At 38.6% G+C, this 15,781-nt stretch overlaps 1 protein-coding gene across 2 annotated transcripts in view; it reads left to right on the top strand.

Annotated features, from left to right (window-relative positions):
• LOC138757984 (5'-3' DNA helicase ZGRF1-like) overlaps positions 1-15,781 on the top strand; it is a 148,338-nt gene that overhangs the window by 118,173 nt on the left and 14,384 nt on the right. For both annotated transcript variants that reach the window (XM_069926200.1, XM_069926199.1), the window contains 3 exons: positions 6,229-6,356; positions 11,809-11,932; positions 13,386-13,562. In XM_069926200.1, the coding sequence (XP_069782301.1) occupies positions 6,229-6,356; positions 11,809-11,932; positions 13,386-13,562 (429 nt within the window). The remainder of the gene's footprint in view (positions 1-6,228; positions 6,357-11,808; positions 11,933-13,385; positions 13,563-15,781) is intronic.

The raw sequence follows: 15,781 nt of genomic DNA, 5'->3' as shown, positions 1-15,781 counted from the left end.
TCTTTCTTGGCTGTGGCCAGCTCCACAAGACCTTCATTTCTGGAGAGAGGCAAGTGGATCAAATTTTCAGATCAGTGATCCTTCATCAAATCCATGATGTTTTGGGCTTTGTAGTTCAGTTTTCACTAATTAGTACCTTTTGTACATTTAAAGTTTCAAGGAGCCAATGCTTCTACTACAGAACTCTTTTCGAGAACGGATTGTGGAATTGATTTCGATTAAGTTGTATGTTTGTGAAAAATACTATAATGAGTCATTCAAAAGTTCACACAACAGAATATGCAATAATCAATGCTACATGTATGTGGTCATTTTCTGTAAATGGAGTTTAAGGGCTTTAAGTGGTGACTGGTAAATCCATCAGCATTCTAAAACTTGCCAATTTGGGTTGCTGGAGCAACACACAATGCTAGAGAAACTCAGCAGGTCAGGCAGTAGACATTCAATGTTTCAGACCATAACCCTTATCAGGAATAGCATGAAAGAGGGCAGAAGCCGAAATGAAAGGGTTGGAGGAGGACTAGGAGCAGGTGGTGGGTGAATATAGGTGGGGAGGGAAGAAATAGGAAAAAACGTAAGAAGTTAAGCGGTGATTGGAGGAAGCAGCAGAGTGCTAAGGAAGATGCACTCTGATAGGAAGAGAATGAATCATGGAAAGAAGAGAAGGAGTGGGGAGCTAGAGGAAAAGGAAGACATGGGTGAAGGGTAAGTAGTGATCAAAAGAGGAGAAAGAGAAGGAAAAATGGGACCAGAGAGATCAGGGAAAGCAAGGTGGGACAATACTGGAAATTGAAGATAGTGATGGCAACTGGTTGATGTTGCCCAAATCAGAAATCAAGGTGGTAAGTAAAACACAAAAATCTGTAGACACTGTGGTTGAGCCTTTTATCAAGGTATGGAAAAATATTGGCAGGCATCCAAATAAAAGAGTTGGGTGGAGGTGGGGGGGAGACATGGTCACGAAGGCAGGAGGTGATAGGTGGAGATGGGAGGGAGAGGACATCAGCAGGCAAGGGGAGGAGGGATGGCTGGGTGAATAGAGCAGGACAGGAAGAGGAGAGTTAGGTGGGGGAGAGGGGAACAGGTTAGATGTTAATGCTATCTGGCTGGAGAGTGCTCAGATGGAAAATCGGGTTTTGTTACTCCAATTTACATGTGGTCTTTGTGGAATAGTACATAAGGCCATGGACAGACATGTGAGTGTGGGAGTGTGACACAGAACTGAAATAGTTGGTTACTGGGAGGTCTCTGTCACTGGTACAAACAGAGTGAAGGTGCTCAGTGAAGTGATGTCGCAGTCTGTGTTCAGTCTCTCTGATGTAGAGAAGGCCACAAAGGAAACACTAGATTCAATAAATCAATCCTACGGATACACAAGTGAAATGTTGTTTCATTTGAAAGGCCAGTTTGGGGCTCTGGACTGGTGAGGGAGGAGGTGTGGATGTAAGTGTGGCACCTCCTGCAGCCACAGGGGAAGGTGTTGGTGGGGGGGGGGGGGGGGGGGGGGAGAGGTGGAAGGATGAGTTCACGAGGGAGTCCAGGAGGGAATGTTCCCTATAGAAGACAGAGAGGGGAGGAAAGTGGAAGATGTGTCTGGAAGTGGTATTCCTCTAATTTGCATGTGGCCTCCGCTGTTGGCCATGGACAGATTGTCAGTATGGGAATAGGAAGTGGAATTAAAGTGCCTGGCCACTGTGAGACCTTGGTTGTGAATCAGATGGAGTGAAGGTAATTAAGAAAGCAATCCTCCAATCAGCATCTGATCTCAATGATATAGATAAAGCCTCTCCGGGAGCATCTACAGATTTTAAATGACACTACAAATTTACAGGTGAAGTATTGCCTCACTTGAAAGAGCTGATTGAGACTCTGAATGAAGTGAAGGATCAAGTATTTGGTGCAGTTGCATACTTAAGTGCCAGGGAGGGATGAGTGGGCAAGGGATTGCAGAGAGAGTGATCCCAGTGGAAAATGTGATGAGGTAAGTAATAGTGGGAGATGCTTTTTAGTGGGACCTCTCTCAGGGGATAAGTAGGAGGTGTCTGAGAGCTGCTACCAGGCCTTGGCAAGGTAGTCAGTGCACTAGACTCCAACAGCACTACCCTTGTCTGCAAGTTTCATGGTGAATTTCACCATGATCTCCCTTTCACAGCGCCATACTTCATTGTTTCCCAACCTGCATTGTCCTGTTCTACCTCTTACCCAAGATTTACAGACCTAACTGCCCCAGTAGGCCAATTGTTTATGACTGCTCCTGCCCCACTAAACTTATTTCGTTGTATCTCAGTTTATTCCCCCATGATTCTGTCGCTTCCCACCTTCATCCGCGAAGCTTTGCATGCTCTCCACCACTCTTAACAACTTTCAGTTCCCTGGCCCTGATTGCTTTATTTTCATCATGGACATCTAGTTCCTGCAGACTTCATTTTCCCTCATGAGGAAGACCTCGAGGCTTTCTTGACAATGGACAACTATTTCCCCTCTGCTACCACTCTCCTCTGTCTGGGAGAACTGGTACTTGCCCTTAATAAATTCCTTCAACTTCTTCCACTTTTTTAAACTCAAAGGTGTAGCTATCAGTTAATTGTTTGGGCCACGGCTATGCCTGTTTATTCATTGGCTAAGTGGAACGATCGATGTTGCAAACTTGCACAGATAACACTCCCCAACGCTTTCTCTCCTACAATGTTGAAGACATTGGTGCTATGTCCTACATAGATGATGAGTTTGTCAATTTTATCAACTTTGCTGCCAGCTTCCTCCCTGCTATCAAATTCACTTGGCCCATCTCCAGTATTTCTCTCACCTTTCTTAATTTCTATGTCTCCATCTCAGGAAATAAACATCTATCAACATCTTTTACAATCCTACTGATTCCCATAGTTGCCTGGATTACACTTTTTCTTCCCCAGTATCTTGTAAGCATGCTGTTCCCTTCTCTCAATTCCTCTATCTCCACAGTATCTGTTGCCAAGATGAGCTATCCATTTGAGGACATCCAAGATGTCCTTCAGTAAGCCTGATTTTTCCTTTACACTGCCATCAATTCAGCCCTTATCAGCATCACTTCCTTTGTCAATGCATATGCCCTCACTCCATCTCCCCTCCATGGACATAATAAGGGTAGGTCTCCTCACCTATCACTCCATGGGGCTTCACATCAAACATCTCTGCAATTTCTGTTACCTCCAACAGGATCCAACCAACAGACGTATCTTCCCCTGCTCTATTTTCCACGATTCCCTTGTTCACTCATCCCTCCGCACTAATCATCCCCTGGCACTTTACCTCTGTGACCACACTAATTGCTACACCACCTCCCCCACGATCATTCAGTACTTGTAAGTGAGGCAGTACTTCACCTGTAAATCTCTATGGATTATTTATTGCATCCAATGTTGCCGCTGTCTGCTACCTCCAATAACTTCCTAGCTTCTTACTTTATTCCCCTTTCCTACCTGTATTCACCTATCATCTGCTAGCTTGTGGTCTTCTTCCTCTCCTACTCCCTTTCACCCTTTTATTCAGGCTACTATACTCTTTCTTGCTATTCCTGATGATAGGTTACGACCTGAATCGTTGACTCTCTTTATTGACCTGGATACTGTCTGATCCACTGAATTCCTCTGACATTGCATGTTGTTCCAGTTTTCCGGCATCTTCTTTGCCTTGAAACTTGGGTTGTTGCTGGTTTCTCAATCAAATACATCTACAAACCAAGGAGTATCTTTCATTAGGGCAGACTAGGGAAAATAAAACAAATGTTCAATAGTCCAGGAACTACCTGGTAAGCAAGAAACATAATTAATATTTAAAAATATGGAATAAAATACATTTAGAGTGAAAATTAATAAACTATCAAATACTAAATATGTTGTTGAAACAAAACCAATTAATACCTTTCACAATGAATAATATATATTTTACGGAATGGTCAAGAAAAGAAATTACAAGAATAAAAAAACTTTCTAGACAATAACCTACTGACATTTGAATAGCTAAAAGATAAATATGGAATATCGCATGGCTCAATATTTTCATACTATCAGTTAAAAAACATTTTTAAAGAAAGCTGGGAAATTATCTGAGGCTACTGGAAGGTAGTAGCTTTGAATATATAATCACGAACACTGATAATTTTAAAAGTTTATTACAAATATGTGTATTAAATTACAAGACAAAGGAAAAAAATGAGACAATATACAGACCCAAACACCATTGAGAAAATTACTTAAGCATACAAATAAGTTATGAAACTTGGAAGGAATTATGTGCAGGCACCATGACAAATATAATAAATGCTCGGTATCGAATGATATAATATAATTGACTTCACAGACTATACGTTACACATGAAATATTTTAAAAATGGAACCTGACATTATCTGAAAAATGCTTTCGTTGTAAACAAGAAATTGGTACAAAGATGCATTCAGTTTGGACATGTGCAAAAGTGAAACCCTTTTGGGAGGATTTAAATTCAATACTAGATCAAATTACAAAAAACAAGATACCAAAATTTTTCTGTTAAGCAATAAAAAAGACAGAGTTAAAATTAAATTTAAATAGATTCTATAAATGATTTATCAAGATTGCTTTAGCACCAGCTAAGAAACGCATAATGATAACTTAGAAACTGGAAACACCCCTGAAAATATACCAGTGACTCACAGAAATGAACAAATGTATTCCATTAGAGAAAATTACTTATAATTTAAGAGACAATTTTGCACAATATGAACAAATTTAGGACCCATATATAAAATTTATTGGTAACCACAACCTCGGGCCTCCAGTTCTTAACACTTAACGAAAACAAGTATATGTAAGAAAAAAATGAATCACACAATATTTAAATGACACACTCCCTCTTGTTTTTTTTTATTTTCTCTTTTCATTCGACTCTGTTTTCTCTCTATAGTTATTGTGGTTGGGGGGGGGAGTTGGGGAAAAAGTGGAAAAAGTCACTATGTATATGTACATACAACTTTGTGTAAATATTGTTAGATTGGTTATATTGTGACATATTTGTTACGAGTCTGGAGGATCCCAAAACCCAGCAGCAATAGACATGACAAATGGTTACTTAAACAAAAGTTGCTTTTAATTATCTTTGAACATGAAAATAGAATCAAACTTTAACATCTCTATTGACTCACTTAACCTACTTAAACCCCCTTCTAATTCTAAATACACGTGTGTGTAATGTGTGTATAAGTTCAGCAAAGTTCTTTGGTTCACAGTCCAATCTCACTGGTTGCAGGCAATTCTTATACTTTGCACAGAAGTTAACATTAATAAAGTTCACCAGGCTTTGGTGCTTAACAGATAAATGGTTACCACTCAGAAGGGTTCTTGTTAGTTTACAGAGAGAGAGTTTTTCTTGTTCCAGGACATCCACAGAGTTCCTTTCTGTTCCTCCTATTCCAAGGGAAACACCAGACAGCCAGTCATCTCCTTTGACCAGGTCATCTTCCAAAGCATGCCAGCTTGTCCCTCTGGAACCAATGTATGTCTGTTTCTCTCTCTCTCTCTCTCTCTCTCTCTCTCTCTCTCTCTCTCTCTCTCTCTCTCTCCCCTCCCCCTCTCTAAGAGCAAAACTTATTTTTTTCAGCTCTCTGCCTGCAAAGATCACATGACCTTTGAAACAGTAAATGCTCTTTTCCAGACAAAGCTGCTGCTACCTGTTGTTACAGTTGTTGCCTTTTTTCAAATAACAGCCCATCATGAGTCTGAGCTCTCTTGGAAAAGCTCCTGCAAAAATTCTGTGTTTTATAGTGTTTGTGTGTGACCTGCTCTAAAAAAACCTTTCCCAATTTATCTCCCAAACACTTCTATATACTCTGTCACATATTAATTTTTTTAAAAATTAAAAAAAAATTGTCATACCTTGAGCTCAAGCCTGAAGCATTGGTTATGTATCTTTATTTTTGCTATATAAAGTACACTATTTGACCTAAAAAAAATGTCAGGCTTATGTCTTTCATCAAAATGGTCTGAATTCACTCATTAGAGCCCTAAAAGCTATTTGAATGTCCAACCTACTCTGTTTATAGAGTGCTTGTTTGTAAGTTTAGCTCAACAATATAGCAAATTACATGCTAGTTTTGGAAAAACATCATCTGCAAGTGAAAGCTACGTTATTGAATGCTTCAAACCACCCAAGTTTACACCTATATAACTGCTGTTTTTATTTCTGTTTCCATTTTTACTTATTATCTTATGTAGGTGCGAGTGGTGGGAGCAACTTGTGCTGCATGTCCTTTTCGGTGTTTGAACAACCTAAGCTTTCCATTGGTATTGTTGGATGAATGCAGCCAAATCACGGAACCAATGTCTCTCCTTCCTATTGCAAGGTATTGTTTGTTGGAAACTCATTCTATATAAATCACCATGCCTCTCTTCACAGTCAGTGTTGAATTTTGTTTGTCCATGTGGGTGTTCGTCACAATCATTGAATGGGAAAATCTCTGTAGTGAATGTATTTTGCTGTTTAGTAGTTTCTATTTTTGGGAGATTCAAAATGGGGAATTTTTTTATTAAAATGGAGCACTGTTAAGCCATTGTGGGGAAAAAATCAACAATCTTAAAAAGAATCTCATTTTCAATGATTATACTGTTAAACAAGGTGTTTTCAAGTTCAAGTTTATTATCACCTGACTACATAAATCTTCGTCCGCGAAGCCAAGCCAAAGAAAAGAAAGAAACATAACCCGACAAAACCCCATTTCTACAGGCTATGGTACACAATCAATCACATGCAACACACAATACATAATAATCATGTATACCTGGCAGAGCAGGACCAATGAGTACCAGAAGGTGCATAACTGAAGGATAATGCAGACATTGAGAGAGATAAAAACATTAACTGACTGTCTTGGGTAAACTTATACCTCTCATTTTGTTCATTTTAGATTGGTCACAGTGTTTGAGCTACCGAAAGAAAATAGACACACACACCGAGAGCAGTTCAGATTATACAAATGTTTATTACAAATTCAAAAGCTGATTTCACACTACAATATGCAAGCCCTTCCCAACTATACTTATCAATGCTTGGACTGGTCCCAACTGCCGAAGCGAGGCAACGACTGCACACTTGTAGTAGGTTGTCAGGGCGCCGGTAGCAGCTTCTCCACCTCCCCTGACCGGGACTCCAGAAATTCTTCTTCTTCTTGCTGAGAGATGTTGCCACCTCTCGGAGAGTCTCCAACTTCAGCAGCGGGACCATGACTTATATTACCCAAAAACTGCTTACCCAAGCACCTATTCCCAGCACAGCAAGAAAGATAAGCAAGCAAGCGAGCATGCTAGGCTTCTAACGAATAACATAATTTTCAGCTTATCACTTTGAATACAATGGTTTATTTTGCATCAAGGCTAGGCCTCTGACAGTCTGTGACCAAAACAAGCAGGAAGATTAAATGTTCTTGATGCACAGATGTCCTTTCTTCAGATAACAGCATCTCTGGCCCCTCGATGGAATTTAGCTTATGTCTGCTGATTCTAAAAAAACAAGCAGGTTCTCAGCCTTGCAGAATCCAGAGCTGCAAGTTTAAAAAAAAAACAGGTTCTCAGCCCTGAGAAACCAAGAGCTGCAAATTCAAAAAAAAACAGGTTAGAATCTTCCATTACACTGACATAAATAAATTTTCAGTATGTTGTTAAAGTAAGTATTCAAATGCCAAGTTGATATACACAAAAAAAAATTAGCAGGGTAAGAGAAGAGGACCTAAATGAAAGAATAAACATGGCAAAAGGAAAACGAACTGTTAATTTTCTAGATTCTATAGAGAGATCTAAATCTGTGGCAACTGAAGTCCTTCCATATTGGGGAAAATTGTTTCCTGATTTCCTTTTCATTCATGTGAAAAGATCACAAGACTTTGAGTCTACAGCAAGATACCTTCATGATTGTGTATTCATAGGAACAGACCCTTCTGTGCTAAGCACAGTGGTCCAAATCAAACTAAAAATGTGCTGCTTGCATTTATTGGATATTCCTTCATCCAATTCATATTCACGTGGCTGTCTAAAAGCCACTTAACAATTGTATCTGCTTCCACCACTCAGTGTAACATAAATAAATGGATTTGTCCTACATATCTCCAATTTAACATCCTCCCCCTCACCAAAAGATTTCAGATCAGTTTTTAGATTTATTATCAGAGAACATACATGACAACATATACAACCCTGAGATTCCTTTTGCTGCGGGCAAAGCAGAATTATCACTAATTGGCAGGGCAAAAAATAAATTATACACAGCATAAACGTGTAAACAAATAAATGTAAACAGAAAACAAATATAAACAAACTGAAATACAGAGAGAACAAAAGAAATCAATGAAGTGCACAAGAACCAGTCCTTAAATGAGTCTCGAATTGAGTTTGTCGCTGAGGAGTTTTATGGTGAAGGGGTAGCACTGTTCCTGAACCTGGTACTGCAAGTCTTGTGGTACCTATACCTCTTTCCTGATGGTAGGAGCAAGAACAAGCATGTGCTGGGTGATGTAGGTCTTTGATGATTGCTATTGCCCTCTGACGGCAGTGTTCCCTGTAGATGTACTCAAAGTGAGGAGGGTTTTGCCTATGATGTCCTGGGCTGTGTCCACAATCTTTTGGAGGGCTTTTCACTCAGGGGTATTGGTCTTCTCATACCAGACTGTGATGCAGCCAATCAGCACACTTTCTTGCTCTACTGCTTTAGAGCAAATCTCAATTAAATGCAGATACTTCAATCTACCCGGAAAGTTCTTATTAGTGATTCTCACTGGAGTTTGCATTCCTTCCGATGCCAATTACAAGCAGGCACTTGCAGAGCAGCATGATGTGATTAGTAAAGAGTCAGCCCAGCCAGACGCACTACAAATCTTAGTCAGCGACTTTAACCAGGCTTGTGTTAAGAAAACCCTGCCCAACTATCACCAGCATGTAACCTGCTATACCAGAGGTCTCAACACACTTGATCACTGCTACACTAAGCTAAGCAAGACCTACCAATCTTTCCTGAGATCACAATTTGGCAAGTCTGATCACCTGGGTGTGCTCCTTTTGCCTTCATCCAGACAGAGCCTTAAAGGAGAGGCTCCAAAGGTCAGGACAGCTAGAAGGTGGTCATGAACAGTTGCAGGACTTCCTTGAGTCAGTAGATTGGGCAGTGTTCAAAGACTCTGCTGAGAATCTGAACGAGTACACCAAGGCTATCACACACTTTATCAACAAAGCTGTGGATGAGTTACCCCACCAAATCATTCAAACAGGTGTCAGTCATACCGGTGCCTAAGAAGAGTGTAGTAAACTGTCTTAACTATCGACCAGTAGCACTTGCATCAACTGTGATGAAATGTTTTGAAAGGATGGTGATAAAGCATATCAGCTCCTGTCTAAATGATGACATGGATCCATTCCAGTTTGCCTATCTCACTGGCTCTCCATAAAGCCCTGGAACATCTAGACAGCAAAGATGCATGCATCAGGATGCTCTTTATCGACTACAGTTCATCATTTAATCCCATCATCCCCTCAAAATTCCAAGACCTGGGAGTTAACACCCCACTGTGTAATTGGATCATGGATTTCCTCACCCTCAGACCACAATCAGTGAAGATTAGTAAGAACGTCCCCTCCACAATCTCCATCAGTACTGGAGCACCACAGAGCTGTTTTCTTAGACCCCGCTCTACTCAATTTACACCTATGACTATATAGCTCTGTACGACAATAACACAATCTACAAATTTGCCGACAATACCACAGTAGTGGGTTGTATAAAGGAAGGGGATGAGTCAGAATACAGGATGGAGTCTGAAAACTTGGCTGAATGGTGCACGAGTAACAACCTTGCACTCAACACCATCAAAACCAAGGAGCTGATTATTGACTTTGGGAAAGGAAAGCCAGAGGTATACAATCCAGTGATTATTGAGGATCAGAGATGGAAAGAGTGAGCAAATTTAGGATCTTGGGAGTCACTATCTCGGAGGATCTTTCCTGAACCCAACACACCAATGGCATCGTGAAGAAAGCATGTCAGCACCTTTACTTCCTCAGGAGTTGAACGTGTCCTTTAGAGTGTGACCCTTTTATTCTGAGGACAAACCACCCGATCAATGCCTCTCCTGATTTAATAAACCTCTATCAAGGAACCCCCTTGGCCTCCTACACTTAAGAGAGAGGGAAAAGAACCCAAGTTTGTCCAACCTCCCCCATAACTCATCGCCTCTCTACCAAGCAACAATCTGATGAACCTGTTTTATTCCACTTCCAAAGAATCCACATCGTTTAGTGAGGTGACCAGATCTGCACACTGTCTCAAGTGTAGCCTAACCAACATTTTAGATAGATGCAACATGATTTCCTTACTTTAATTCTTTAAGGCCAGCATGGTTAGTGTAGCAGTTAGCACTACGCTATTGCTGCTCCAGCGACCCAGGTTAGAATCCAGCACTGTCTTTAAGGAGTTTATAAGTTCTCCCTGTGTATCAGTGGGGTTTCCACTGGTCCTCTATGCCTTGTTATATTCCTTGATGGACCTTTACATCTCCACCAATCTGAGTGTCATTTACAAACTTTCTAAACCACCCACCGTTTTTTTCACTTGTATATATCACAAACAACAGGGGCCCAACACCGATCCCTGTGGAACACAACTGGTCACGGGCCTTGAGCCCAAATACCATCACGCTCCGTCTTCTAAATGTCAGCCAGTTCTATATTCAAACTACCAATTTATCACCAATCCATTCATCAGCACCTTCTTGGTCAGCCTACCATTGAGGGACCTTGTCGAATGCCTTCCTAAAGTTAATGCAAACAACATCAAATGCCTTTCTGATTTCCATGCAAACAGCATCCACTGCCCTCTCTTACCCATGATGATTGTCCCTAATCTGACCATCCCTTTCCAAATGTGTATAAATCCTATCCCTAACTATCGTTTCTAATATATTCCTTGCCACTGATGCAAGTCTTACTGGCAAGTAATTTCCTTCTTGAACCAAGGTACAAAGTTAGCTACTCTACAGTCCTCTAGGACCTCCCTGTTACGAGTGAAGATGCAATGATCTTCATCAAGACCCCAGAAATCTCCTCACTTGCCTCTTTCAGTAACCTGGGATATATCCCATCAGGCACAAGGGCTTATCCACCTTAATGATCCTCAAAAGACTCACACCATTTATTTCTTCATCTCAAAATGAAAATTTCAAAGGGCATAACACATGAGCATTCCCCACGTTAAGTCTCCTCGCACTATCTTCATTTAATACCTCTGTAAAGTACTCATTTAGTATGTCAACTATTCAACAATCTCAAATGTTCCATAAATAAATCTTGAGACATTATGAAGTCATGACATTTATAAGATTGGTATTGCTCAATTTCAATTATGGTTCAATATGATGGTTATTAATATTTGAGACGACATAAAATGAACTTCATAACAAAGATGCAATTGCTCTTTAGCTTTGACTAGGCATAGGTTGAGAGTTTGAACAATTCCAAATAGTGCATAGAACAGGCATCACTAAATCTCCCCAAATATCTATTCCAATTTGGTAGTTTGTCACAGTGATCACAAAGTGTGTGTCCTTTGCAGATTTAACTCCTTGTTGACAGGATCTGCTTGTTTACTATATTAACAAATGTGCTCTAGTTTTGTGAATGGATTTGTGAATAAATTATGCTTTGAAGTAGCTATTGAAACAGGTTTGAATTCAAAACTTCTCCAGTGTTTGAGTTATCACTTCAAAACACACTCAATCACCTTTTAAGAATATGTTAAAATCAACCTTTTCATTATAGGTTTGGATGTGAAAAGTTGATCCTTGTTGGAGACCCCAAACAATTGCCACCTACCATCCAAGGCTCTGAAAGTGCTCATGATGCTGGTTTGGAACAGACTCTCTTTGACAGAATGTGTTTGATGGTACAGCAGTTTATTTTCAATTATCTATTTCGAGCTGTGAAATGGGCTTTTCCTCACGAAGGAGTGGTGCGTACTTAAACTTTATTCTTTTTAACCTGTATAAATTCACCTCAGCCCTCTACACGTAAGTACTATTAATGTTTTATTAGCAAACTCCTTTTAGCACTGGCAGTTCTCCTTGTCATACTTCTGATATTGTGAGTCTGAACTGGCTCACAAATGTTGGAAACGCACATCAGGTCAAACAGAATGTGGAGAGAATTTTAAAAAAAGTACATTTTGTAAAGAGATATTGTGATAAGGACTAATAGCGCAAGTATTAATTGTCCATACACACAGAAACGGACTGGTGATAGAAACCTGAAATAAGCAAACTTGTTGGAAGTACACAACCTTTTTTGGTTTCAAGCGTATGCATTTTAAAAAATTTTACTTAATAGTCCATCTGTTGTATTTTTTCACTACCCTGTGACGTCTGCAGTGAGATCACTTTTCAGGCCAGAACAGTGCAGCTGTAGTTCCCGCCTACAGCAAACATGATGCTACTGGCACAGTGACAGGGGTACTGTTTGTTGTTCAATGAACATGTTATTTATGAATGTTGATTGTGAAGTTTTGGAGATCGAATCACCCCTTAAAGATCATCGTTGTGATAGATTATTCTTTTTGCTGAATGATATTAGTGTAGTTTACAGAGCTTTACCTATAGATAATACAAATAAAGGCATCTGCTCAATTATTTTATTGGAGGAAATAGCATAACCATCAAATTTTGTAATTAGTCATGCATTTGAGCGTCTAATTTTAAAATATCTCTCTTTAACTTTTTTGTATTCCCAGTTCACTATTTTGCAATTTCTGATAAACATTTTGTCTCCATAATCAATGTGAATGCTGTAAATAACAAGTAAAACAAAATACTGCTTATTATTTGCACCTCATGTATTAAACGTAGGTTGGTCATACTTCTGAAGAGTTAGCAATCATTAAGTTACCCATGCCATCTGCACAGACCATCCACAATCCCAATTATGTTTTCTGTGTTGTCGGCTCTCACTCTCATCCAAGCTTCATACAGTTTTATTGGTGTGGTCTGCCATCTGTGCCAACTGTCTCAGCTGTGGAATCTACAGGGCAACACCAGCTGCACCCAACATCGTATTTGTAGTGTGTGCTCATTGTGCCAAGTGCATGTAAAGCACAAAAGGAATATGTAAACTCTGTTTAGAAAGTGGGCAGGTTTGAATTAATGATGGCATATGCTTTACCATTCATCATTTGAGAAGTTCCTTTTTCTAACTAATTTAAAATAAAACAATAATGTTTGTAAGCATTCATACACAAGATAAGCAGTGATGGCGTAGAAGTTTTACTATTCTTTGGAAGCAATTTTAAACAATCATGTGAATGTATGTTATAACTTTGGTGTTTTTTTTTCCTCTTTTAATCCCAGGGCTATCAACCTGTTATGCTTAGGACTCAGTACAGATGCCATCCTGCTATAAGTGCTATAACCAATGAACTCTTTTATGATGGCAGTCTCATAGATGGCCCTTCCACTATGAATTTAAATCCTTTATTGAACTGGTTGCCTACTCTTTGCTTTTATAATGTTAAAGGACACGAGCAGGTAAATATTCTGTAGTAGTTACTGAAAGTTTAGTTTGATAGTGCTTCTACTGACATATGGCAGGAAAAAAAATGTATAAAAAAGCCCACTTTCAAAAGACTAAAAGGAAGGAAGATGATCACTTCCAGATTTTAGATACTATTATTGGGCAATAAATGTATGTAATTTACTTTTATTATCACGTTTAGATAAGTCATTGAATCGCCCCTCTTGGGTAGAAATGGAACTGAATTTTTCCAAAAAAAGCTTCTGTGCTGGCAATTTTAGGATCTATTTTACCATTTTCCTTTTATAACTTGACACATAATCAGTTAATGAGAAATAGGTTGAGAACATGGATTCAATTTAAAAAATTCTTTGGGCTTAATAGTTTTTCTCTGGCTAGTCCAATTATAGATAATCATCTTTTTCAGCCATCTCTGCTGGATGTAGGTTTCAAGGAATTGTATAGATTAGGTATCCAAAGCTATAAGGATCTTTTTATTTAAGATAAATTTGCCTCTTTTCCACAATTATCAGCCAAATTTAATCTTTATGACAGACATTTTTTAGATATTTACAAGTTAGATATTTTGTTTAGTCCAAGCTTTCTGATTTTCCTCAAATCTCAAATACTAATATCCTTATTTCTTTAACTTGCGTTTGTTTTCACTGTGGATTAATATCTTATATCTGCAATGATTTATTGGATTTAAGCTGGAATTCAGGACGATTTGCAACTAGATTTGGACATTTTAAGATGAAAATTGGTACTCTACTCTCAGCTTGATTAATGATTCTTCATTTTGTGTTAGACACTGCTTATTACAATTTAAGATGGCACATAGAACACATATGCCCAAGCTTAAATTATTTCATTTTTTTGCAGATATTGATTCACTGCGTGAGAAGTATAACATTTTGGAAGCTTCACTGATCCATATGTTTTGGGAGTGCCCAAATTTAGAGCAATTTTGGAAAGATATTTTTCAAACTTTATCAACGATCTTTAAGATCAAAATAAAACCATGTTCGCTAATTGGTTTGGTTTTTCATGTGCGCCAGATATACCTGTCTGCAGCACAGGAGAAAGTTTTAGCCTTTACCATGCTGATAGCCAGACGAGCAATTTTATTGAAATGGAAAGATGATTCTTCACCCACCCACACACAGTGGTTACATGATGTAATGTCCTATTTAAACTTGGAGAAAATTAGATACAACATTAAAGATAGAAAGTTTCAATTTGTAAAGATGTGATGCCTATTCATAGTTGATAAATTCATGATTGGAGAAATTAAGAATTTTGAATGTTCCGGAGATTCTCTTTCTGTTGTTAGAGGGAAGGAGTAGATTAGATTTAGTTTTTAGGTTGTTTTCTCTTCTTTCTATCAATCTTTATTTAGATTAATTTGGCAAATATGGGTTTAATATAGATTCATTCAGTAACTTGTTTCTCGTGTGGATTAAGGAGTTGTCTAATGTAGTTTTAGGATATTGCATACCACCACTAGATAGTTGTGATTGTTCTATTTGAACATATTACAGTAAATCCCGTTAGCCAGAATTCAAGCAGCTGGCAAAAAAAATCACGGAAAATGAATAGGTATAAAAAAAAAGAGGTTTAAAATTGGAATGCCTCACCATTAGTTTGCTAAACTCGCAACACGCAATCTCAAGCAATTGGAAAATTCACGTATCTGGCATCTACCAATCCGGATGCTAGGGATTTTACTGTATATATTAGAGTCTACTTTTTCTTAAAGTAACATCTTAATTCTGGACATTCTATTCAAGACACTCTGGATATCACAATCATGGCTTCAATTTAAAAATATCTTAGAAATTTCTGTTCCTGCATTTTAACCCCTCTGCTTTCTTTATGTGGATGAAAGAATTCATTTGCTGTTTTTACCATGTCATTTGTCAGTTTTGGCAAGCAAATAAATTTGATAAGAAATTTTTTTGGTAAATTCTATAAAAATATAGAGTTCAACCAAGTAGAGAAAATAAAGTATTTCCTATTTCTGATCTTGCTGAACTTTATCAAGCAAGAAAAGGACCCTGCAATATCTTGTAAAGTTAACTTTCACTCTATCTTAATTGCAAAACATCTATCCAGAATGTTGAGAAAAGCATCACTCAGTTAAGCTATAAACCAAAGTACTTTGGGCTACACTTGTTATCCCAGACTGTCAAAGCAAACTTCCCAATAAAATTATTGATATTTGGTGTTTTTG

This window comes from Narcine bancroftii, chromosome 3, assembly GCF_036971445.1.
Source record: "Narcine bancroftii isolate sNarBan1 chromosome 3, sNarBan1.hap1, whole genome shotgun sequence".
NCBI lineage: Eukaryota > Metazoa > Chordata > Chondrichthyes > Torpediniformes > Narcinidae > Narcine > Narcine bancroftii.
Note: the sequence above shows the minus strand (reverse complement) of the source record. Positions and strands in the feature narration are given on the sequence as shown.